At 37.1% G+C, this 26458-nt stretch overlaps 1 protein-coding gene across 2 annotated transcripts; it reads right to left on the bottom strand.

Moving 5' to 3' along the window:
* Nucleotides 1-994: 994 nt before the first annotated feature.
* TNFAIP6 (TNF alpha induced protein 6) lies at nucleotides 995-20937 on the bottom strand. Of its 2 annotated transcripts, XM_046658996.1 has the most exons (6): nucleotides 20787-20937; nucleotides 16192-16329; nucleotides 14408-14569; nucleotides 7503-7731; nucleotides 4930-4970; nucleotides 995-1669 (listed from the first exon to the last, which is right to left on the bottom strand). In XM_046658996.1, exons 1-6 carry the CDS (start codon nucleotides 20878-20880, stop codon nucleotides 1500-1502), a joined length of 834 nt encoding a protein of 277 aa, XP_046514952.1. In that variant the 5' UTR covers nucleotides 20881-20937; the 3' UTR covers nucleotides 995-1499. The 2 variants fall into 2 exon arrangements, with proteins under 2 accessions (XP_046514952.1, XP_046514954.1); XM_046658998.1 differs by lacking the exon at nucleotides 16192-16329.
* Between the last annotated feature and the right edge of the window lie 5521 nt (nucleotides 20938-26458).

The following is a 26458-nucleotide window of genomic DNA, read 5'->3' as shown; positions in this document are numbered from 1 at the left end:
TGAATTTAATTGGATGGTGACTATTGCCCTTCACATATACAGAATAACAACTGTGACCTTTTCCCTCTAAAAAAGCAAAGCCAGGTCCAGCCCCATGGCCTAGTGGTTAAGTTCGGTGTGCTCCACTTTGGTGACCTGGGTTCTGTTCCCGGGCACAGACCCACACCACTTGTCACCAGCCGTGCTGCGGCGGCAACCCACATACAACACAGAGGAAGATTGGCACAGATGTTAGCTCAGGACAGATCTTCCTCAGCAAAAAAAAATACAAATAAATAAAGCAAAGCCATAAAACAAAAGAAATAAAAATCTAATCTTTTAGTGGGAATATTCATCCTAAACATAAAGGCAAGAAAAATGACCTCAGCAAAATCACTAAGTATGACAGCAAATAAAATTTAACCTTTAGTAAATTAAAAACATCATAAAAGTAAAAGGCAAACATCAAACTTAAAATTAAATTGCAACATATATGAAAGACATGGAATTATATACCTAATATATAATAATTTCTTACAAATCACTAAAAGATTATACAAGTAAAAAAAATGGGTGAAAGACCTATAAAAATTATCCACAAAAGAAATAAAACTGTCCAAAAAATATGTAAACCAACCATCGATCTCACTGCAAATTCAAACCACAGTGATATGTCTTTTTTGCTTATTAAAATAGGGAATTCTGGGGCCCAGCACTGTGGCTGAGTAGTTAAAGTTCTGCATGGCCCACTTCAGCGGCCCAGGTTCATGTGTTCAGATCCTGGGTGTGGACCTACTCCACTCACCAGCCATGCTGTGGCAGTGTCACACATACAAAAAAAATAGAGGAAAACTGGCATAGATGTTAGCTCAGGGTGAATCTTCTTCAGCAAAAAAGAAGAAGAAGAAGAAGAAGAAGAAAGAAATTCTATTTTAAATAATCTCTGATCCAATACTTCTCAATAATTCTACTTTTAGGACCGTATCCCAAATAATTAGAGAGCTGTACAAATACATATGTTTAAGGATGTTTATTTAAGCAATAGTTATGAAAACAGCTTAAAATTCCCACAATAGAGACAGGCTTAAATAAAGTATAGAACAATCATATCATGGAATATTTTACAGGTGTTCAAGATCACATTTTTGAAGAGTACTCAGTGATATGGGAAAATAATTAAGCTGTAAAGCTCAAGGTTAAAAAACCCAAAATATAAAACTGTACATAAAGCAGGATTCCAAAATTTCACATGCAAATACATATAGATATATATATATATACATATACTACAAGTTGAAAAATGACCAAAAGAAAAACACTTGCTGTTTTTATGCAGATGAATTATAAGAGATTTTATTTTTCTCATTTAAAGTTTACTGTATTTTCCAATTTTCCCCAAATTATCAGGTATGGTTTTCACATTTACAAAAATAATAAATAAATGTTAATAATAATACAAAAGTGAGATCAAAGGGGTTCCAAAAGAGACAACCATAAACACTGAATGTCCTTTTTTTGTTTTATAAATGGGTAAATCTTCCAGCTAAAAAGCTTTTATTTCCCGTAGAAGTAGTGCTTGTATTTTTTCCTTGACTGGGTTTGGATGGGGGATCCACTGCCACGTACTTGATTTGGAAACCTCCTGCGGTCACCGAAGCATCGCTTAGAAACTTCAAAGTCATGACATTTCCTGGGGAAGAGAAGATCGCGGAAGAACAATGTTACTTTGCTTCAGTTTGGCTGACAATTCAAAAACTCATCCTTCTCAGAGGAGAATATCACAACTTGTGGGTAAGATCCCCAGAGTTCAGAGCAGGACTCTCAAGCAGAATCCAGCTAGACTCTATAGATTCATTGCCAAGTGGAGCAGGGTGAGAGACTTTCCCATTTTTCCCTCTGGCCCTCTAATCTATCCTGTAGGAAATTTTGTCTATTCTGTTTTAAAAGGTGTTCACTGTAGAAGGAACATCCACGGAATTACAGAAGAACGGCAGGCTGTTCAACCCGTGAGGTATGGATGGATTATTTACTAAATGATGGCGGGGGCAGCAAGCTTTAACGTTTGTAAGAAACAAAGCCACAAAGTTAGATTCCTACTTTATACAGAGTACCTAACTACATTTTACCTGCATTAAATACCAAAACATGTTAAAAATTCAAAGGAAAAGCCTAATTATATAAAATAAAATATAGGAATATTTTTCTTCTTTGGGAGAGAAAGGCCTTCTCAATCCAGATCACAAATCCGCAAGTAATTACTAAAAACCCCCTTATATATTGAATGCTAATGTGTATCAGGCACAGCTTTAAGTGTGTTTCATCTACAAACTCATTTATTCCCCTCAGCAACACTATGAGGTGGATACTATTAAAATATTTATTTTATAGATGAAATTGAGGCACAGAGAGCCTAAGTAGCTTGCCCAAGGCCACAGAGCTAAATTGGCAGAACCAGGTTTGAGCCTGGGCAGTCTGGCTCAAGAGTTCTTTCTCTGATCCACTACACTTTTCTCAGACTTGGATGAGTTGTCTAAATTAAAAAAAAAAAAAAAAAATTTTCTTTGCAGATTATTCAGCTGGTTAAAACACAAATTGGCACTGTAAGGCTAGTGCTATCTTGACTGCATCGATCAACATTTAAAAATGCACATCACTTGTGACTCCAAAATTTCACTTCTAGGAATCTACTTTAAAAAAAAATAGCACTACACAGTAGAGGTTTAAAAATGTCCTGTGAAACAGTGAATAGCAAAAGAAAACAAAATCAGAAGCAACCATCTTTAGGATGTTAAATATTGGTAGATGACAAATTATGGCACATCCACACAGTGACCTATTAGGCAGCCACTAAAAAGAATTAGAATGATCTATATATTGTGCTCTGATTTGGAAATATGTCCATGGTCTCCACATATATAACATTTGTATAATACAGGAAAACATCCAGAAGGACGGTCACTACTCAGTTATCCAAAGCCTTTCTTGGGTGGGAAGAGATGAAAGTGGGCAATCTTACGTCGTATACCTTTTACTAAAGTGGTGCAATTATAGTTTTTAGTTTATTATTTTTTTCTGTTCTTGTTTCTTTTTCTTTTTCTTACTTTTTTTGAGGAAGATTAACCCTGTGCTAACTACTGTCAATCCTCCTCTTTTTGCTGAGGAAGACTGGTCCTGAGCTAACATCTGTGCCCATCTTCCTACACGTTATACGTGGGACGCCTATCACAGCATGGCATTTGCCAAGCCGTGCCATGTCCGCACCTGGGATCCGAACCGGTGAACCCTGGGCCGCCGAAGCTGAACGTGAGCACTTAACTGCTGAGCCACGGGGCCGGCCCTCTTCTTGTTTCTTAATGTAAATATTCTGGGGTGAGTAAGCACATATTTCAGAAGAAAACTAGATCAAAATGTTAACAGCATTATGCTTGACTCATAGGCATGTACTTTAAATATATTTTATATCTTCTTTTTCTATTACTTTGTACCAATTTCCTCTTCCTGTTGTTTTGCTAAATCTTTGGCTTTTGTATTTAATTATGTTCTTTTCTGTTTGTCAATTTTTTTCTCTTTGGATAATAAATTGTGTGGGTTTTTTTTTTTTTTAAGTTTCTTGCAGTTGTGCAAGAAAAACACTGATTTGATTACACTGGAGTAAGTTTTGTCTGTTTCAGACAAAACAAGAAAAATGTCCAAGCTTCAGGCTTCCTTTTGACTCTCCTTCTGTTTTTCTTTCTTTTAACAGGATTCTCATACCCCAGCTACCTCTTACACCTCGCAAGATGCCTTTTTTAAACTTTCTGCTAACGTAAAATATGTTCTTAAGATAAGAACAAGAGATAAACAAAAGGTTTAATGGATTCTCCTTCCTAGGGTTATTGTAACAGAGTAATGAAATAATAACTTTTAAGCATTAATCACGCAAGGACTGACCCGGAAGTTCCTCTTGTAAGAATGAGCATAAATGAGAATTATGTGGGCTGCAAGGCTAGGCTGTGGGAGTAATTTAGCCAGTCAGATCTGAGTTTAAAGACTACTTAGAAATTGCAACTAAGTGTAGCTTTGTTGTTTTTAGATGCAGAAGCATTGTGATAATTTTATGGACACAAAAAAACAGAGCAAGTAAGAATGCCAACTATTAGTGCTGGTGAATGAAACAGAAAAATGAAGACATCTAAGAAAGAACAGGTTCTTAAGCAGAAAATAGCAGTTTGGGGCAATTGCAGTGGTATTGCTTATGCAGATAAATTTAGGCTACTACAAGGATATTTCTCGAGGACTATTTCATGGAACAAAGTAACACAATTTGCGGGAGGAAGACGATTTGGAAAACATCGCCTATTATGGCTAGGCTTTTGAGATTTACTATGCATAATTAGCATATTAAAAGCTCCCTGACATCTTCCAGTAAAGAAATCTGTTTAACATCATTTAACCCAATGTTTCCCAAATTTACTTGACCTAGAGCCCTTTTCTCATGTAACACCTATTAAAACCATCTCACAGAACTGTGTTCTTAACAACATCCTCTGGGGAATGTGGTACTAAGGTAAAAATTCGATAAAAGTGATGTAAAATTTTTCCAGTGACAGCAGGTATTTTTAACAACTTTATAAATTACTTCAATCATTTATCAATGAAAACTTTCATCTTTTATTACCAGATTTTATGGAAATCATAAGCTACAGCAGTATTCATGGGTTTGCAAATTCAAGACTATCTCAGACTGGATTTTCTGCCAGCAACCAGAGTCTACACATTTTTAGCGCAAGGAGTTGGCATAAGTTGTTCTTTAAGTATAAATAAACACTTCTTGGCATTTCACAAGCCAGCAAGCTACATCAGTCCTCAGTTCTCTCAAATTTAAAAAGTAAATGGTAACTCCTGGATCCTTCACTTTCAGTGACACTGTAAGAAAACAAATCATAGTTTTCCTCAATTTAGAGCCATTACCTGTGCTAATGATGTCTTCTGGAAGCTCATCTCCACAGTATCTGAAAGGGAAGTTTTAAAACGAGAGATCACATGAATGAATATTATACAGCTATTTCAAGTTGTTCTCACTGATAATTAAAGTGCTTTATTTCCCCTGAGTAATGGCTCATTTTCCTATTATTTTGCAATGTTTTATTGCATGATTTTTTTCACTTGAATTTGTAAGGGAAAAGAAGGGTTAAAACATTGTTTGAAATAACCTTTTCACAGTATTAATGAGTTTCTTAAGAAAGGACATGTGGCATCTCTACTCTGTAGAAATGTGGGAAACTGTGTAGTAGACAATTTGAATGTATTTGGAAAAATTAATCTGATTAATCTCATAACATTTCCTTCACAGGTAAAGAAGAATGGGTGTATGGTTGGTGGTGTTAATATTTTGAATTCTAGAGTGGACTGATTTAAAAGTGGAGAAATTATGTTGGACCTTAAAAGAGGATTTGATTTTTATCTGAATCATGACTTGAACGCCCTGGCACATTATATAAAAGGAAAGAGTTTTATCTGTTTCCAAAAATGTAATTTATTCCAGAGGAGGGAAAGTCTATTGTAAAGGTAAATCACAAAATATAAATCCATTCAATCACAAATTAGCATGTTGAAAACCTTTTAAAAAATAGTTTATGTTTTATCTAGGGCTGTAATTGATTTCTGAAATGGTTTAGAATAAAAATGTCATCTTAATTCCCAAGGTAGGAGGTTTATTCTTTCAAAAAAGGCTTTGTTTTTAATTTCTCTAACCCTTCTTCATGTCTTCTTCAAACTATTTTTGAAAACTATTTGTATTTTTTTCTATAGCAGTAGTCTCAGCCAAAAAACAAAACAAAACAAAACAAAAAATACTTGTCCTCGAAAAATTGTTTGTTTGTGCAAGAAATGCCTTTGTTTTTCTTTGTATAAGTTACTCATTTCAAAGTCAACACAACAAGCTATTGAATCTGTTCTTTTTAATTGCCCCCTCTTCCATTTTCTTTCATTAAATTACTATCATGGATAATAGAGAATTGATAACTAATAGTCTATTGATAATGGATAATCTAAAATATACATTATTAGGTGGGGACCTGAATACATAGAACACTTAATTATATACTCTTTAATTTGTGATATTTTATAAGGCTCTCAAAATTTAAACTATATTAAAGAATGATAAATAAATGAAAAGCAACAGTATATCTTGGAGTATGTGAGGAAGCCATTTGGTTTCAAACTAATTCGGCCTGACCTTGTTTTTCCAGAAGGGCCTGACGTGGCCTGTTGAGCATGCATTGTACATCTGCTTTAAACATTTACAATATCCCAAAGACAAGAATGATGCCCTTAAACGTAGGGATGTAGCTTCCCCCCACAGTAGCAGTTCTTTAAGGATAAGCATCTCTTCCTGGACACTAAGTATTAATTACTGACCTGCTGTGCTCCCCTTGTGACCACTGACCTGCTGACAACCAACCTGCTCTGCCCGTTAAACATCTCACAACAGTAGTAAAAGAGATATTCCTGTTGTGTGTGATGTATACTCTTTATTCCAAGATGGTATATAGCCACGCTGTACACCCTACTTCTTTGGTACCCTTTCTTCCTTGCAGAAGGAAGGCCCTGAGCTATAGTCCTCAGACCTGGCTCATAATAAACTCACCCCAATTTTGATTTACAGATTGATTATGGATTATTTGTGTGGACAAGATTTAGAGTGGGAACGCAAAAATATTGTGTCGAAGCACGTTGAAAAACCAAGAGAGAAATATTGAGGACAAGAGCACTTGTTTTTTATGGAAAAGAAAGCTATTTTTAAGAAGATATCCATTGTAGGTTTTGCTAAATTGAGAGAAGGAGTTATACTTTGCTTATTTACCTTACATCCATAATGCCTAGCACAATGCTTTATATGCAGAAGAGAGGCAACAATTACTGAATTTATAATAATTATTATTTTTATTTTTACTTTTTTGGTGAGGAAGATTGGCCCTGAGCTAACATCTATTGCCGATCTGCCTCTTTTTGCTTGAGGAAAATTGTCCTCTTTTGTATGTGAGATGCTGCCACAGCATGGCTTGATAAGCAATGTGGAGGTCTGTGTCTCAGATCTAGACCTTGAACCCCGGGCCACTGAAGTGGAGCATGCAAACTTAATCACTATGGCACTGGGCCAGCCCTTGAATTTATAATTATTTTTAGGAGGTTGACATAAATTAGAACACTTAAAAACTCCAACCAATTTCCCTATTCACATATCTCTTCTCCCTCATAATGTTAGTCAAATCTTGAGGTCTTTATAGACTATTTAACTAATTGTTACAACTTAATAATCAAAAGGCAGCTATCACTATTTTAGTAATAAATACGTACATGTAGCAGCTGACTGTGATTTAATATTCTAAGAAAAAATCTTTCTTAAGAAAGAATATAGTGTTGCTGGAGAGTAGAAATACTGGAAAACCAATATTGTAGGGACAGTTGGGGGAAAATGAAAGAAACATCAAACAAAATATTGGATGTTCATTTAACTTCCTATGTGGAGAAACAACACATACCTTCCCACAAAGCCATGGACATCATCATAACTGTCATATATTTCAACATAGTCAGCCAAGCAACCTGGATCGTCTTCAAGATCAAAGTCCAGAAAACTCAGGTGAATACGCTGACCATACTTGAGTCTGATGTGCCAGTAGCAGACTTGGTTATCATCATATTCATTTGGGAAGCCTGGAGATTTAAAAATTCTCTTTGTATCTGTAAAGATGCCACCGCATTCCTTTGCTAAAATGAAAAAAAAGAGAAGGAAGCATTAGAAAGAAATTATTCCTACTTTAAAATGATATTCATGTCTTAGTGTCCATCTGTTCATTATTTTTTATGAAATAGTAAAGAAATGGCTTCATATGCAGCATCTATAATATATTATGTATACTTGTAGCTAAGGAATAAATTTTTTTATTAATAGTTGCTAAATTCTCTAAAATGAACATAGACTATTTTTGAATTTTTTAAAAAGTAAAATAGCAAGAAAAAATACTAATTAAATTGATTGTGCTCTTGTTTACATTTTTTGCTTCTTTTTACATTTTAAGCATAGAATGCACAAGTCTTATGTATGTTTCACCAATATAAATACCCATTGTAGAGGAGGGGAAAATTCCTCCCTTTTCCCATATGGTTCTTCTGTCTGGTCAAATATTTAAAATAACATAAGGTAAGTCAACAGGAGAAGATCAAACAAAATTTCATACGTGCACATGGGGAATTCACATAAGCATGAAGAATTCCAAAGACAGGCAAAATGAGGTATATATGTCATTCTGTACTAAGGAGAAGGGGACAGACGTCTGGGCATTCAAAGGGAAAGGAGGCAATTTATAGGAAGATGAAAGAGTTAATGCTTGGTAAACATATGTTTGCCATGCCTTGCAAAGACAATGAGAGATGGAGATGACTTTGATCAAATAAGCCTTGCTAGATTTCTCCCTGCCTCCCACACCTAGTTCATATTGTACCATAGTTATCTCTGGTGATAGATCCTTCCTGGAACAGGCTTTCTATCTTAAATTCCTTTAGGCAGTTAGTGGGAAGGTCAAAGTTTCTTCCTGAGATTTTTCTTCTTAAAAGCAATCAGTCTCAAATAATTAATCCTCAAGCCAAAGAGAAAATTTAGAGTGGCAAATTCTGTTCCCCTACACCATATTACCAACAGTCCAATCAAGATGGCATGGATTTTGTCCTGTGGTGTCACACTGTGCCTTCGGGAACTCAATGAGTCCAATATATTTTGTTTGGAAAATAATTATAGAATTTTGGGATCACAAGGGACTTTGAGAGTCACTAATCCAGTTAAAAGGAATAGTTTATAATAATTCTTTATCTCTTTTACTGGTCCTAAATTAGCACCTTAATCCTAATATTTGAGGATTTGGCAGCTATATTTATGTTGTTTTCTTTTCAAGTCATTTATCATTTCATAGATTTCTGCCATGTACTATAACTTGTTATAAGGACAAGCAATCAACCTCTGCCAGAATCAGTGATTCTACAGAATGACCTAGAGGGAAAGCTATGGAGAGGCCCTAATTAATTTTAATTCCACAACAAATAAATGTCTGGTGTCTTGAAAACAGTAACAACCTGGGATCTCAAAAATAATATGAGCAGTGGTGATGGTGGTGACTCTGGGTAGCATTAAAAGATATTTTTCATTAAATCAATGAGGCTTTTTACATGAATATTCTGCTTTAAAATAACTATTTTTAAAAATTGCCTTAATGCCATAGAAGTTAAGGAAGCTTATCTCCCCAAGGCAGAACAGGATCTTAGAAAGGCTGGGGAGTGACAAAAGGTCAGGGATCTAGTCTGAGCTCTGTGACATCTAGACCTCAGTTTCTTCATTGGTAATGTAGGGAGCAGAATTTGCTATCCTAGAATATGTCTCCTTGGCATATGGATTATTTTAGGCCAGTTATTTTTTAAGAAACAGCAGACATGAGAGGAGCTCTGAAAACCAGACAGAAGTTACGCTTTGTAAAATACATTCATATTTGTAAGGGAAATCTCCATTTTGAAGGATGTCTTCTTTGCTCTACCAGGAAGAGGAGGATATCTAAATCTCCAGAAATGTATCAGTTAAGATCATAAAACTGAACTGGGAAAAATTTACAGAACTTTAAGGAAAAACTGGCTTCATAAAACCACTAACAAAAGATCAAGATCAATATGAGCTAATTACATGGGACCATGATTATATGACTGATTATGATTTATAATTTTTATGAGTTTTTATTTGAAATGTTAGTGGTTCTTTAATCTTTGTTTTCCAGATTTAAAGAAGCGTTTTTTGCTTAAGCTATTTTTGCTTTGACTGAGAGCAATTTGGTAAAATATATACTTTTGTGAACAAAGGTGAAAAATTTTTTCCCTGTATAATCCCTTCAGAATTTGCAAACTCTTAGTGAGTGAGTATTCTTATGTGCATGGTAATATAGTTATTTACATAAGTTCAATAAGAATCTTTTCTCCTTGTAACGGGACACAATTGGAAACTGGTTATGTCACCAAGGTTTTGACTGAAATATCATATTTGAGAGAGACATGCATAGACTCAGATATGACCCAATAGCTTTCAGGTACTAAGATTGATTTTATGGAGCCAATAAAGCCCCTTGAAAAAACAACTGGCTGTTTGCTTACAGGGTTTCCAACAGCCTTACCAGGTGAGTAAGGAAGGTCACTTCCTAGCAGGTGTAGAAATCTCAGGATATTTTGGGGGACCTCAAGAAGAGAGGAACTTGCCCAAATCTACAGATATGTAGGCAGAGTCTGATGGCAACTCCTTGGCATGGCTTCTTAGCCTCAAGAGGCTAGTAAAAGTTCCATCTGGGGCCGGCTCTGTGGCCGAGTGGTTAAGTTTGTGCGCTCCACTGAGCCGGCCCAGGGTTTGGATCCTGGGCATGGACATGGCACCACTCATCAGGCCACGTTGAGGCGGCGTCCCACATACCACAACTAGAAGGACCGGCAACTAAGATATACAACTCTGTACAGGGGGGTTTTGGGGAGATAAAGCAGGAAAAAAAAACAAAAAAAGCCAAAGATTGGCAACAGTTGTTAGCCCAGGCGCCAATCTTTAGGGGGAAAAAAAAAGTTCCCTCTGGAGATTCCTTATGAAAAGTTCCAGCAAAGCAGATTTAAAAGAGCCTATATGATCAATTGCTATTCTTGCTGCACTTATGTAAATAATCCGGCCAAGTTTACTGAAACTAAACTTATTTTGCAACAAATTAGTCTTGATTTGTCTATTTTTTGTAAAATTAAGGGTGATTTTAGAGAGAAAAATTAGTTTCAGTAGAAAATATAATACACTTATGGATATTAGATTCTGGAGCTGTTCATTTGCCTTTTGAGGTTTTGTTTTTCACTTGTATGCTGGGCTGGATCCTGAATTCTTCTAGTTTTCTCAAATATTTGGCTACAACTCTACACACTAATGTTTCCAATTTTCTCCCATGTTTGACTTGGAATTCTTGAGAACCAAACTTGCCCTTTCTCCTAAAGTCCTGCAAGCTGAATGTAAATGACGTGATATAGACTTAGGAGAGGTCACCACAATAATCCATATTTGAACAATCTGTGTGCCTGATGCTATGTCAGCCACTTAGAAAATTTGCCTGCATGCTCAATGACATCATCAGAGATATTTCAAACTGCAAAAGATGCTTTGACTCTGATATCTAGTAGTGTTCTCAACTGACTACACTCAGAACTCAGAAACTGGTTTATAATTTGCTCAATCATTAACCTTTGTTTTTATTTTATTCCCATGGAAATGTCTCATTAAATATCTGGTTTCTCTCACAGTATGGATCTAACTTTGGGAGTCCAGCTGCCTCACCACCTCCTAAAATGAGACACAACTGTTTAACTGAACTGACCTATTCTCAGGACTGAGTGACTGGTTCAATGAGATATGGAGCAATGCATCAACTTAGCTTCTGGACTGTCAAACTTCCTGGGGAAGTTTCAGAGGCGGGACTGTAGGTGAGCAGAATTTGCCACCCAAAACATATCTCTTTGGCATAAGGATTATTTTAGGCTGGTTATTTTTTAAGAAATAGCAGGCATGGGAGTAGCTCTGAAAACCAAATAGAAGTTACCCTTTGTAAAGACATTTGTAAAGGAAATCTCCATTTGTAAGGGTGTCTCTCTAGCTGAACCAGAAAGAGGAGGCTATCTGAATTTCTAGAAACTCTTATCAATAGAGAAAGCAACAACTTAAATCTGCGTAGCCACCTTATCCTCGTTTACCGTGCTTTTCCTGGTAATCTCCCATAACTGACACTCCCAACTCCCAACAGCCTCTTTTATCTTTAGTTGAAGTGGTGTTTAAGGTGGGAGCTTTGGCCATTTAGGTGAGTTACTCAGTTTTCCTGGGTCTCTCCTGTGTATACATGTTATTAAATTTTGTTTTTCTCCTGTAAGTCTCTCTCAGGTCAATTTAATTCTTAGGCAATCTAGATGAACCTAGAAGAGTAGAGCAAAATTTCTTCCTCCCCTACAGTAAAATAAATATAATCATGCCTCTCCTATTCCCTCCCTCACAGAATTATTCTTAAGATAAAATATAGAGGATAACTTAAGGATATTATGCAAAATGTAAGCTTATTTTATTATTGTATATTGTATCTTATTGCATTATTAAATATTATATAATACATAATTTATATGTGTACATAAGCATGTACAGTGCCAGCTTTTGGAGTGACTTTCTCTGTCCCATAGCATCCTATCTTTGTTGTATGTATCATTAGATTAGGAAAAAAGTTCAAATTTTGAACTATTTTGGTAATCTAGCTATATCTATTCAGCTCTAGATTTTATGTTACGTATAGTTATTGTCTCATCTCTTGCTTATTTAGAAAATGACAGATTCTCAACGCTGGCTGGGTCCCTGTGGACTGTTAATTGATTAAAAAGTATTTATATAAAAGGCAGTCAACATCATGTCACACATTTAGAACTTGATAAACAAGTTCTAAACTATTCTTTCTTTTTTTTTTTTCCCAAAGATTTTATTTTTTTCCTTTTTCTCCCCAAAGCCCCCTGGTACATAGTTGTATATTCTTCATTGTGGTCCCTTCTAGTTGTGGCATGTGGGACGCTGCCTCAGCGTGGTTTGATGAGCAGTGCCATGTCCACACCCAGGATTCGAACCAATGAAACACTGGGCTGCCTGCAGCGGAGTGTGCAAACTTAACCACTCGGCCACGGGGCCAGCCCCTAAACTATTCTTTCTTAATTCAATCAACTCTAACATGGTGACATTGATTAATGAATAACCATTGCTTAACTTTTCTGATACTGTTATGATTTTTTCATTCCAATAGTTTTTCAATAAACTCCCAATGCTAGTTCAGCAGTCCCCAGTCCCCTTCAGGTTAACCACATCCTCAACAAGCGACATATCATTGCATCTAAGAGTAAGCTGAGAATTGAGTAAGAACAAGTTTCCCGGGATTCCGTACACGTATTGCCAGAGTAAAATGTATCTGAACTCTACAAGAAACAAAAGCAGCTTATAAAAATTTGTGTTATGGTGGCATTCTTATAAAGGGCAATAAAATAATGTAAGAACGTTTACAATAGTACTTCTTCATCTCCCCTAGACTTTGACCTATGCAAATGAACAGATGCTCAGAGATCATAAGGTTTACCAAGCAAATGAAGAATCAGAGAATATATTTGGAAATAAAAGTTATTCTTGAGAGTAAAAAGAGAGGTGCCTGAATAAATATGTTGAAGAAAAGGCAGAGAGGGAGGAAAATAAAATATATGACTAAACAATGACTAAATATAGGATTAAACAGATTATAGTATAGGCTTAAAGTATGTCAAAGTGGTTTGAAAGTTATAGTCTTATATAAATGCAATAAGTATTTTTTTCTCAAATGAGAATAAGTGATAGGTCTAGGAAAAATTCTTTTCTAGTTGGAATACACATTATTTTGAGATATATGTTACAAACATGAGAAACTGTTCTCCAGTGGTTAAATCATTAAATAACAAATTCTATAATAGTATGCTAGAACTTCACTATAACACTTCTATTGTGTTATGGACTTCCTTATAAGGTAGATCCAAATGGGACACAACCTGAGAATGTTTATGATCATAAATGTGGGAGAGACTTTGTAACACTTTTTAATATTCTGGGGAAATACATCCAAAAAGAACAGTCTATTTTGTCTCCAAGAACATGAACAAAGAATAACTCTTTATAATAATTATAATGAGTTAATTTTCTGTTTAATGTTTTCCTAGCTACAGTGAACCCTGGAAAAAGAATATGAATAAAAATATACTATGTAATAACTAGTATATTCAGTATATAATTGTTAAGCCACAGAGAGAGTTGTTTAGTTTGGAAGTTTAAGAATTTATGCGCAATAAGAAATTAGGGCAAGAGTTAGTTTATTCTGTCTCCTTTTCCCCATTCTATCAAAGGGATAATTTTGAACAGTTAACATTTGGTAGTATCAGTTTATTGTTTTAGCTGCTTAACTGTGACAAGTTTATAACCTGCTTTTTTCCCCTTTGTGGTCGGGAAGTTCCGCGGCGCAGAACAGACCTGAATTCACAATCCTACCTGGCTACTAATTATTGGCTGTCTGATTTTGGGTAAGTTACTTGAGCTCTTAAACTTTTAGTTTCTTAATTTCTAAGATAAGTATAACAATAGCTCCTTGCAGAGTTGTTGTGAATATTAAGTGACTGTAGATGAAGGAACGTCAGTCAGTGCCTGGTAGAGCATAATGACTCTGTGAATGGTAGTTATTAATATTATCATTACTAAATTGATTTGTCTCTGGAAGAAGAAGCTATTTCTCTTTAACAACTTCTTAGTAACATGTGACTGTTTTTGCAAAGTATAAAATTATTATTTTTAACAAACCGTGTGGGTTGTAGCAGTAGGCATCCCATCTTTCACTCCTATTGAGACGGATTCCGTAATCAATAATACCAGTTTTTCCAAATCCACAGTTGGGCCCTGGCTTCACAATGGGGTATCCAACTCTACCCTTGGCCATCCACCCAGCAGCACAGACGTGAAATCCTGCAAGAGAATAAAAGGGTTATGGGCTTAACTGGTAAGCTCCCTCAGCCGATCAAAGTTCATCTTAACAATGATGGACCCTTCCAACAGTGACAGTTTCTTGACTGCCCATATCCAGTTCATGCAAAAGGGAAGAAAACTGTTTTCTTAAAAATAAAATAAAGTTTGAACACATATTGAATCTGACATCTGACTTTTACTAGAAAACGACATCTTACTTGAAAAAAAAAAGATGCAGACAGACTAGAAATCTTAATGCCATGGATATGAAAACAATCCAAGTTCAGATCTAGCTTCTTTTTGCAAATGACCTATCTAGTGCCATGAGATAATTCCTAAAATTACTATGAATCCTGAGAGAAGAATTCAAATGATAATTTAATTCATTTCTATTTCAGGATCAATTAAGATGTTGCTAATATTTTTAAAAATTTGATTAGGGACAAAAGCACTTAGAAATTTCAAACAAAGTGTCAGCCCTGTTTTGCTTGCTCAATTTTGGAGGCTGTTTTAATATTTGCTGATGTTATTCAAGAATGATTTTACTAGAAGTCCAAGATGGCCGCTAATGGCTCTGGCCATTGTATCTGTCATTCCAGTTACTGCATCACCTCAGCTTATAGACTGCGCAGTCATCTGGGGAGACTTTGGTGCATTTCAGAGAACACTCTTATTTTTATCTCGGGTAATATATACAATAATAGCACAAGCTTTGCCAAGTATTTTCTTATCAGCAAAGGGGTATCTTCAATGAGGAAGAACCTTCCAAATGAAGATGGCCTTTTGGATTCTCCTGAAAGTCCAGGAGAGAGCACATAGCACTAGTTAGTTGCTAGGTTTTTCACCAGGTCTCCTGACATCATCTTCCCAGTTTCTTTCCCCTGCTGTCTTACAACTTGCTTACCCTCCTTTTCCTCATAGCTTTTTTTTTTTTCTTTTTCTCCCCCAATCCCCCCGTACATAGTGGTAGATTTTTCAACTGTGGGTCCTTCTAGTTGTGGCATGTGGGATGCAGCCTCAGCATGGCCTGATGAGCAGTGCCATGTCCGTGCCCAGGATTCAAACCTGTGAAACCCTGGGCCAGCGAAGCTGAGCACTCGAACTTAACCACTCGCCCCGGGCTGCCCCTCCTCATAGCTTTTGATCCTAGAGTACAAATATGTTCTCCCACTAAATGTGAAAAAAGAAATAATTGGAAAAATGCCGCTAAACTCAGTATTTCTCCTACCAAGTAAAATTTTCCTGTAAGAGTCAACATAGTAAGATCATTTAACAGCTGAGAAAACCCATACCCAGAAGTTAAGAAGAGATAGAACAATATTAAAAATGAATAGCAGTGGTATTAAAATTAATGAGGAATTTAAATGATGTCTTCATTTTCTTTTGACTTTTATTTATTAGCTCACAATGGGTTGTGACACCAAATAATTTGCTAGTCCTAGGAACTTTCCACCATCTCCAGGCAGAGAAAATGGGATAAGCTGGAGGGCAGAGAGGTCATAAAGACTCATAGAACTATGAGTAGGGGTAGAGAGAGAAGTCCTATTAAGGGGTTACAGGAAAGGTGGAATTGTTTTCCCCCAAAGGTGAAAAAGAAAAAAAATCATTGTCAAATCAGTTACCAATTTTTCTGGCTGCTTCTAGCTGCTTATAGGTGGCGAGATGGCCACCTTCGTATTCACACACTGCCTTCGCTTCTGCGTAGGTGAGCTTGTATTTTCCAGACCGTGCTTCTCTGTGGTATACTCCTGCTGCTTGTTCTGTGAATTCACAAAATGTCGTAAATGCACTATTATCCATTCTTGTGGAATAAGGGAAATTTTGTGGCCTCAGCTGGAAGATTGCATCAGCTAGTGTTCCTGCCAAAGGGTTCCCTGGGTCAGCTGCCTTGGGTGGCTAAGTTTTCATTGTTAGAAAACTTTGGAGAAAAATATGAATGAGGGAAATTTTAGGGGAATTTGGGGGAATAGGCAGAAACTTGAGGCTAAATTATGTTTCTGAACTGATAGCCTGAAAGTTTTAATACAACATTGTATTTCTACACTGTCCAAAGATGACTAAGTTTTGACCTTTTTTGGGTTTTAAGTCACATAAAAACTTGGAAAAGTAAGCAATAGGAGAAAAAGGAGGTGAAGCAAAAGAAAGCCAATGAAAATTGATCCGTTATGTAGGATCACATGGTGGAAAAAAATAACCCAAAATCTCCACGAGGGAAGTGACTAAAGCAATGTGTTTGAGAATTTAGTAAACAAATCAAAAACTGAGGAAAAGTTTGAAGGAATCCAAGCAAACAAATATTTCATTAAAGAAAAGAAAAATAGATTCAAACACAGTAGAGAAAAAACTTGGGCACACCTAACTACGAGTTTCTAATTTCTTTGTCTGTTTTGTCTTTTTTAGTCACGTATTTGAGGTAGTGTTAAGTCATACATGAGTTGTCTCCGAACAGATGACTGTTTAAGTGGAGTGTTTTGAGTTTGGAGTGCATATTGCCATGGAAACAATGTGATAAGATTCCCAGAGCTATAATTATAACATAGTTCTAATAGTTCTATGTAGATTGTCAGATCGCGGTTAAGCCTTTGTACCCTGACCTGTGCAATCTACCACCATCAAGACCATTTCAATGAGAACACATATTCCTTGGCATGCAGCAAGACGTGAATCCAGAAGTATTAGAAATATCCTTCCTGGGGCTGGGCCGGGGGCGCAGTGGTTAAGTTCGCACGTTCTGCTTCTCAGCAGCCTGGGGTTCGCTGGTTCCGATCCCGGGTGCGGACATGGCACAGCTTGGCACGCCATGCTGTGGTAGGTGTCCCACATATAAAGTAGAGGAAGATGGGCACAGATGTTAGCTCAGGGCCAGGCTTCCTCAGCAAAAAGAGGAGGACTGGCAGTAGTTAGCTCAGGGCTAATCTTCCTCAAAAAAGAAGAAAAGAAAGAAATACCATTCCTTGCTCTTCTCCCCAAGCTGAAGTTGACTCTGCCACAGCTCAATAGGAGATGTTGCTTGGCATTTTCTCTCTTTTTCTGAACTCCAAGGGGTCCTACTCTTACACATTATATGGTAAGAAGGCCTATCACTTATACATCGAGGACCTTAGTCAATCTGATTCTTCCAGGTGTGAGAACACAAGGAACATCAAAGTCGTTTTCCCCTTTGAAAGTCACCTGCTGCCCAAGTGTCCTGCATATGGTAAAGCTTCATTAACTAAACTCCAACTAGTTTCTAATTTGATTGTTTTGTGGCTATACCATGAGGTACTTTTCTTGGTGCTGTGGATCCAGTCCTGTTCTCCAGCAATTGGACACTAGTGGGCAATGTAAGTACCTCTATTTTGAAGCACAGTAGGACTAAGGCTTTTAGGAGAGAAGGGAGACATGTTCAACTTACATATATTTTGTAAAAGAGATTCTTGTTAAAAACACGAAAACAGGCCGCAAATGGAGTCGCTCATGCTAAGCCCCACCAAGCCGAGACTTAATGTAATTACAGCCTTGACTGTCCCAGAAATGGAATCTTGAACCAGTCAGTAGAAATCATCTGATCAGCACTAGTTAGGTAATCAGCCTGAGAGATCCCTGCCACCCTCTGAAGTAACCATGCAATAACCAACCCACTTTTTCATCTAGGATACCTTCCTTGTTCCTGCTTCCTTCCGCCTATGAAAGTCTTTCCTTTCATACAGTTCCTCCAAGCTCCTTTCTATCTGCTAGATTGGATGCTGCCTGATTCGAATTAGTTTTTGCTCAAATAAACTCTTAAAACTTTTTACTATGCCTCAGCTTATCTTTTAACAAATATTTGCAGGAATAAAATAAATTAAGATACAAATTTTTAAAAAATAATTTTGTTTTCTTCCCAGTAATTTTTCCTAAACTCTTTGTACCTGTTGAAACTTTAGTAATAAGATAGTAACTTAAATAGCAGAAATGTCTATGCTATAATTTTTAATTTATTAAATAATATTAACATTCCACATTGTTCCTGAAAGAGCACCTAACTTCCCAGTATCTTGCCTTATGAACAAGTTGAGAACTCTTGGCATATGTACTAAAGTATTCCTCAACTCAGAATTTTAAACTACTAAAGTGGTCTGTTAGACAATGCTTTATTTTTAAAAGGTTTGCCATCCAGAAGAAATAATATTCATTTTTCTAGTTAATAGCCAGTCACTGAAACTGAAAATCTATTTAACCGATCTTTCTTTCCCCTTTTAGCAAGTGGTGACAGTAGCGTGATGGCTGTCGTTTCTACTCCTGGTTCTACTGTGGACGAGTTGTGTGACCTTGCATAAATTACTGCCTGAGTCTTAGTTTCCTCATATATCAAATAGGAATAATAATGGCTCTTTTTGGAATAAATAAGTCATTAACACCTGTAAGCATAGCTTTTGGATCCAAGTAGGAGCTCACAATCATGTGACTTTTCCCTTTTCTCTTTTTCAGATTCAGTACAATGGCTAAAAAGAATTGCTTGTCTGTGCATCTTTAATTTTCATCGTCAATGTAAACTAGTTGAAATCTCTTGTCCTTAAGTGCATTTTTTAAAAAAATTACTATTTAAGGAATTAGAGGATCCCAGAGTTAAAAACAAACCTTAGGGGTCCCCTCCAACCTTCTCATTTTACTGGTGTGGAACTGAGACAAGAGTTTAAAGTGCTTGTTCTTGACAGTTGCTAGCAGATTCCTGCCTTCTCATCCAACTCTCCTTCCTTCCTAAATAGTTTCTAATACTATATGGACTTAACCAACTGTAAACAATTTGTGCTGGGCTGACTGGTCAATAATTTGTCCCAGATTGTAGCTCTTTGCAATTACCCCAGGCCTCAGATTTGCAGCATACTATTAACAAACATTTGGGTTTGCTCCTGTCTACCTCTAGGACAGAACTTCTATTGTCCAGGTTTATATTTTGTAATATTCAACCTTACTTCAACAACAATACCTCCAAATTACTTGATCATTCGAGCGTTTCCAAGTTTATCCATATGGGTTTAATTCTTACTAGCTTTATGATGATTTTTTCATTTCTGACAAATAGGTGTATTTCTCCTAAGTTTGATAGTGTGCAATGAAAATAAACAAAGAGACTTGCTTATTCCTCTAGTAGATCCCAGACCCCATCTTGGCCAAATGGATCTCGCTGTTCAGCATGAAACTAGTTCACTGGCTCAAGTTGAAAAAAGAGGCAGCAAGGCTGTGCATTGCAAATCCAGCTTTTTAATGAAATCCGCGTGGCTGCAGTTATGACTAGAGAGAAATATGCTGAAAGAGAAAATATTCTACAACTGTGTGCTGCTTGGCAAGCATAAAACCAAGATCTAGGTTAATTTTGCTTTCTCTTTGTTTTATACAACAATGTCAATTTTCTTCTCCAGCAATAGTGAAAACTTTTTCACTATCAAACACAAGAACGGACATAAAGCAATATTAATCTGTATCATGACAATTAAAGCATCGTTTACTATACGGGGTATTTTGGGTTTTCTGTACTTGCCTTTTTTCGTCTATTGTTTATATTCACTGTTAGACCTATGCCATTCCTTACATCTAACAAAACAAAATGACAAAAGAAACTTTCCTTGTCTAACAAAAGGGGTAGAAAAGTATTTATACGGATGGCTCGAACAAAAGGAATCAAAGTGGTAAGAATGCATTCAGAAATATAAGCCTTTCTCATTTTTTTCTGTATTACAAGCTGGTTTTGTCAAACTAGTCAAAGGATGTTTGGAAAAAGCAAGATAATATGCTACAGGTCAGGGTACGTGGAGCAATGATTATAAAATTATTGTATATTCCAACTTACCTGTTGTGATTCTGTTATGATTACCTGTTATGAAATCTGACTGCAAGTGCATTAGAATAAAAACAAAGTAATATATTGGTGTTTTTATTTTGCTAAAGAAACACTCCCCACTATACCACATCTGCTTTGAAAACTTTAAAATATATTTTCATACGGAATATAAATATTAACCTCTATTTTCTACAGAACAGTTCACTTTATAAAAAGCTATTTTCCAATTTTAGAAGTCAGGAACACTTTTTAGAAAGTGGAATATACATTCCAATAGCTATCTTTCCTAAGCACGTTTTTTTTAAAACGTCAGCCTGGAACAGAACAGAAAAGAAAAATTTATTGCTTTGATGCACTTCTCCACGAATTTAAAGAAATGGCATTCCCCACAAGAAGCTCAGGAGTGAAGTTTCTTACCAAGCCATATGGAGTTATGAAAAATTCCATTCTTGAATCCCCATCCGTGAGCCTCTTCCCACAGCAAGACAAGTACGTAAATTAAGATGATCATAGCTCAGTTGTAGAGAAGTAACAGCCTGTTAGGGGCTGCTCAGGATAAATTCTCAGAGCAGAGGCTGAAATGTGACTGAAACATCTGGTTTCCACATCTTTTAAATGGTTTTTTCAACTGTGAGGTCAGCAAGTACTCTCCAATGGCATTTTCCGCTGTGGAGTTACACAATTAACTCAGTGTCTGGAGCAAAGCCTCTGACTCATTTGCATTGGCACCCAAGACTAAGGATATAGAATGACCATCTACATTCTAAACTTCACTTATTTGGAACAGAGTTCGTTTATTCTGTCTGTCACAGACACTTTTCTATTAGGAAGTTCGTGTAACTTGGTGCAGATTCAGCCCCAATTTTTTTTTTAGAAAAAGCTTCAGTAGGAATTTTCAGAGAAACCGCTGAATGTTTTATTTTCAGAAAGTCAATTAAGGAGTATGGGGTTTAGGGTTAAGCATTAATCTTGAACTTGACCCTGGTAATGTTACTTTAGTTTTCCCTAAAACTTGCCAAGCTTGTATAGAGAATTTAAAGCAAAACGTGTGCACAGTTTGCCAAAATCCTAAACTGTCTCCAGTGATGTAGGATTCCTTTACCCTCTGTCTGCTTTTGTCCTGCGGTGGAGTCTGTTGGCAGTCTTTGGCTTATTGCGGTTAGCAGGTAAATACGTTAGCTCCCACAAAAGGAGTTCAGTTTCAGAGCCTTAGGACATTCCAGCAGGTTTGGGATATCTTATTATAACACAAATGTCCCCAGGCCACAAATCCTTGAGGTTTTGGGACAAAGGTGGATGGGTAGTCACAAAGTTAATAAAAATATGGCCCTGGCATCCCCAAATGGCTCTAATTTTAAAGATAATCAAAATAATAGGTAATAATTATCATAGTAAGGTTTCCACGTCTTAAAATATCCCAAACTTTCCTCTCCTTTTGTGTAGGGTCCTTGGGTAACATGTCTGGTAATATCCGTAGTGCTCTGATGCTAGTGACCTTTCCTGATGATTGGCAGCCATCTTTTGGCAGCTTTTGCTTCTCTTCTTTTATAGGTCATTCTTTGCTACTTAGTGTCTCTACTCTTGCTACCAAACTGCTTTCCATTTGCTTCCATTATGTTCATTTTTCTCATGTTTTCTTAGTCCCTCCAGTGATATTGGAATCCGTTGAAAAAGCCAGCTTTTTGGACATGCTCTGGTCTGAAGTCAGCCTTAAATCCCTTAGGCATCTTTGCACTGGTCATCGAAGGCTTGCCCTGGTCTCATCTCTGCTCAAAAGAGCAGTTGTGGAGAGGTAGGTTGAGGGTATGGAATTTACTGACCCTCATTGAAGTATACACAAAGGTATCAGGGGTCAAAATCTCTATTTTGGGCCCATGGCAAAGAACAGATGAGGGAATTGCATCCTAGTTCACTGATAGGGTCAGAGAGTGTAAGTTTGGTGCAAAATAGAATACAGTCTAGACCAGGTGGGTGTAACTATGGAGAAGACAGGCATGGTCAGTGAGAATAGGATGAATAGATAGTTCCAAGGAACAAACTATGATGTTTCTCTGGAAAGTGGAATTGTATGAGTATTTTAAGTTTGTGGTTTAGGAAGTAAATATAACTTTACTTGCACAAGGCTCCAGCAAAACCATCACAGCCTTCCCCATTATTTTGCCTGGTCACATTCTCTGGCCATGCCTTTCTTGCATCTCTCTAAAGTATCCAGCTCTCCCTAGTTTTCATTTATCAAAAATTACTCTAAAGAAAGGATTGGAAATTAATCTTTACTTAGGTCAAATAACTAACAGATACCCTTCTTTGTCCTTTTGTATTTTAACGAAGCTCCAAGTGTAGCAGGGTATGAATGTTCAACTTAATTTAACATGAAAATTTAATGATTGCTTTGATGGATTAACCCAATCTAGGGTGGAGGATTCCTTTTTCCCCCTTCCAACTCTCTATGCAGAGTACAAATATTTCCCCTCACTTCTGTACAATGTTGGGAAACCCTGTCCTCCCTATCATCAAGCAAATAGAAAACAGTGCCTAATGTTGTAGGTTCTGGTTTTGAGTGGCTGTTTAATTCTATTGTGGAAGGAAAAAGGAGTGAAATTTTTATATGGAAAAGATGAAGTGTGGATGGGAATCCAGGGAAGGACAAGAGGGAGAAGAGAGGAGCATCGATGGGGGTGTTGCCTATGAACTTATCTGGGAAGTTGTCTAAGATAGGTAGGCACTCTCTGCCCAGCTCCCAGTAGAAAAGTTACATTGATAACATTTCCTTTTAAGGGCTCAGAAGACTTTACCAGTCAAATGCTTTGCCTTCAGGGATGAATGCAGCCCACCCCCCAACCCCCCCATCTCTTCATCAGTGGCCCCTTTTGCACCTGCCAGCCACTGGCTGAAAACCCAGTAAGACTGTTTTTCGTCAGAGGCAGCTTCCCTTTCGGTTGCTTTTCCACAACATTTCAATGCCCACAAGCCTAAGTAGCTACTACATACCTAAAGACACGATGGAGAGAACTCTACATCTGATTTGGACTAAGACTGCAGTGAACAAACTTAAAATCTAAGCTGGTACAGTGGTTTAGGTGATGTCACTATTACACAGACTTTAAACTAAAAAGTGAGACTCCAAAGTAGCGTTTCAAACATCTGTCAGAGGACAAGAGGAGGCATTTTAAATCATTTCGGTATGCTCAGTCTTGTCCATGGCCATACCACCCTGATTGTGCCCGATCTTGTCTGATATGCTCAGTCTCAGCTAACAGGGAAAAGATATGGAGAAATATCAAGTGGACATGGACAGAGGGGAGAAAGAGGAAGAGAGGGAAGTTCTCAGAGATCACACATCTGATTATAATTTTAAAAGACTGGATTTGAATAGCAAGACATTGTGGGGAAATGCAATTTGGGGGCACACAGCATGAAAACTGGAACATTGTATCATTTATTGATTATATTTTGTAATCTTGGAAAGAGAAGGAAAAAGCAAGAGGGGAAAACAAAAGGGTGGAGTTCAGTGAATTACAAAATAGTTAGATTTACAGAATATGTTACAATATGTTACAAAATATGTTAGAGGACATTTTTAAGAACACTGCCAGTAAGGCCATAAAATTAAAATACCGGAATGTCCCACCCACCCTAAGATCTCCATATAGACTGTGACGGGAATAAGGAAAAGTAAGCTCGTTCCCCCTGAGCATAATTTAAAACAATTGAAGAGAAATTCTAATGCATAGCATAGAAAAAGTGTAAAGAAATGAAATATGTGGCATTCTATTCATTCATTATTAAACGAATTTTTTAAATTTATTAAAATACTTAAGATTCTTCAAGTGCAATGCTGCAAACTTTTACAGAGCCAGTGAGCAGGATGAAGCTGTTGGGGAGGAAGAAATTTTCCACTACACTTCTAGCTTCTTCCAGCTGGTCTAATAATTAAATTAACATGAGACAGATTATAGGAACCTCACATACATAAGTGGGTCAGAGATACCACACATATGAGAGCTTTCCATACCCACACAATTAAATTTGACTTTCTCCTATTAATCTGTCTCATGTCAATTTAATTCTTAGACCAGCCAGAAGAAACTAGAAGGGTAGAGGAAAATTTCTTCTTCCCCCACAGTTGGCATAGTTGGCAGGGTAAATTTCCCTGGCTGAACCCTGCTCCCTCCAAGGTTGCTGCAGCTCAGAGATCCTGGCACATCTGACAAGGACCGGCAGAAGGTAAGTGTCTGGCCCTGTCAGTATCCCAGATCTCTGCCTGCTACAGGGTTTATTGGAAGTGATAGTAGTGAGAAACTCTCTCTTTCCTAAATTTAGCTTAGCAAGAGAAGATATTGGTGAAACTAGTTGCTTGGGCAAAAAATCGACTCTGGTAAAGATTTGGGATGAATACTCTTCTTTTCTGTTGATCCTGTTCCTCCCAGAGATGGTCATTGTTTTTCTTTTGTCTCTGCCAGCTGGTAGATGCATCTGGCAGGTGGCCAAGGAGACTGTGGATCCGAGCTTAGGGAATCTGAAAAATCACCCTATTCTGTTCAAAACCGTGGGAAACACACAACTTCCTGTATTTTGGAACAGCTATTTAAAAACAGGGCCCCTCATAGTTATCGTCTTTAGTTTCTTGGTCTAACTCTGGGTGTACATTTTGTGTCTTTGGAGGGCTGCATCCTTTGTGCTCTCTTTTGGGGATGCCTTCTGCCTCCATGGTTAAGCCATAAAAAGGCTTATTGGCTTGAGTCAGTGTTAAGATCCTACTCATCAATGGCCAGATGATGAATCCTTTAAATTGGAAACATTTCTAAATTGGAAAAAGTTTTTTTAGAGTGTGCTCATATTGGCTTAACGGCTGGCCATTAAGACTTCCTTAGTAAGATGGAAGGACAGAAATTAAAACAAAAATCAAGGTCCACTGAGATCCCTTTCTATTCGCCTTCAGACGTTTGAAAAAACCAGGACATTAGAAATACAATTGTCCAGCATGTAAGAAGAAAAAGGAAAAAAAAAAAGTAACAGCTAGACCTAGGGACACCCTAACAAATGAAAGAACAAAAAGTTAGGCTTAAAACAAAAATGCAATGTGAAACCTCCTTCTTAAAATCTGGCCCCATCTGCCTGTTTTAGCTTCCTTTTTTGCACAAGATTTGCAGACAGCGCTCCAACCTAATCTCTAAGAATTTACAGGTTACTCAAATAAATGCTGAAGGCCAGAAAATGAATTTAGCAGCAGCAGCACCTGGAACAGGCAGTGGGGCTTGCTTTGCTCCACTCTGTAATTAGGCTCTCCTGGCTTCAGGACTTCCTATGCAATGTCTTTTGTGGGTATATCATAGATACCCACCCAAGGGATTCACATCCTGGGACAACAAGAGATCTTTTGAATTGTGAAGTCTTGTTACCTCCACTTTCAGAAGAGCCGACCAAATGTAGAAAAGGAATAGAAAGATCAACGGCCATTATGCAGTGCCCAGTCAAGAGAGGAAAATAAAATTTCACATTGTGCCTTCCTTTCCAAATCCAGACCCGTTGGTTATTGACCCTTTTTCTCCCCCGCATAGCTATTGTCTTTTCTCTTGTCTTGTTTTCTGTCCTAAGGGCTTGGCTTGGCTTTCTGTCTGCCTGGCACCTGCAGGCTGTTTCTTCTTTCTTTTGGCTGTCTTTGGGAGTGACTCTGGATCTTGGGAAGGTAGTAATCCTTGAGAATGCCTCTTCAGTTCATGGAGTTGTTCAATCCTGTCAGAAATATTTACTGTTTGTCCTGGCTAAAAACCGGCAAGATATTTAGAAGGATTTTTTTTTTTTAGTAGCTCTTTGGTAAAAAATTTGGTCAAATTGGAAGCTGATATTCAGAACCTGATAGGAATTTTCTTTTATAGGCTTTCTTCCCTAAGTTAAAATAAATCTATATACCCAGAGGGAAAGAAGAAAATTAGGGATAATGTTCTTGAACAGGTAGATCAACCTATGATGTCATTTAAGTTACAACCCAGTTTCTGAGGAATTGAGAGTAACTGTCCTTATCCTTCAAATCTTTGCAAAAACTGGAAATTCAGCTCTAGAGGTGTTCAGCTTCCACCCATTTCCTTTCT

This window comes from Equus quagga, chromosome 4 (assembly GCF_021613505.1).
Source record: "Equus quagga isolate Etosha38 chromosome 4, UCLA_HA_Equagga_1.0, whole genome shotgun sequence".
In the NCBI taxonomy this organism is placed as follows: Eukaryota; Metazoa; Chordata; class Mammalia; order Perissodactyla; family Equidae; genus Equus; species Equus quagga.
This window is presented reverse-complemented; position numbering and strand designations above follow the sequence as displayed.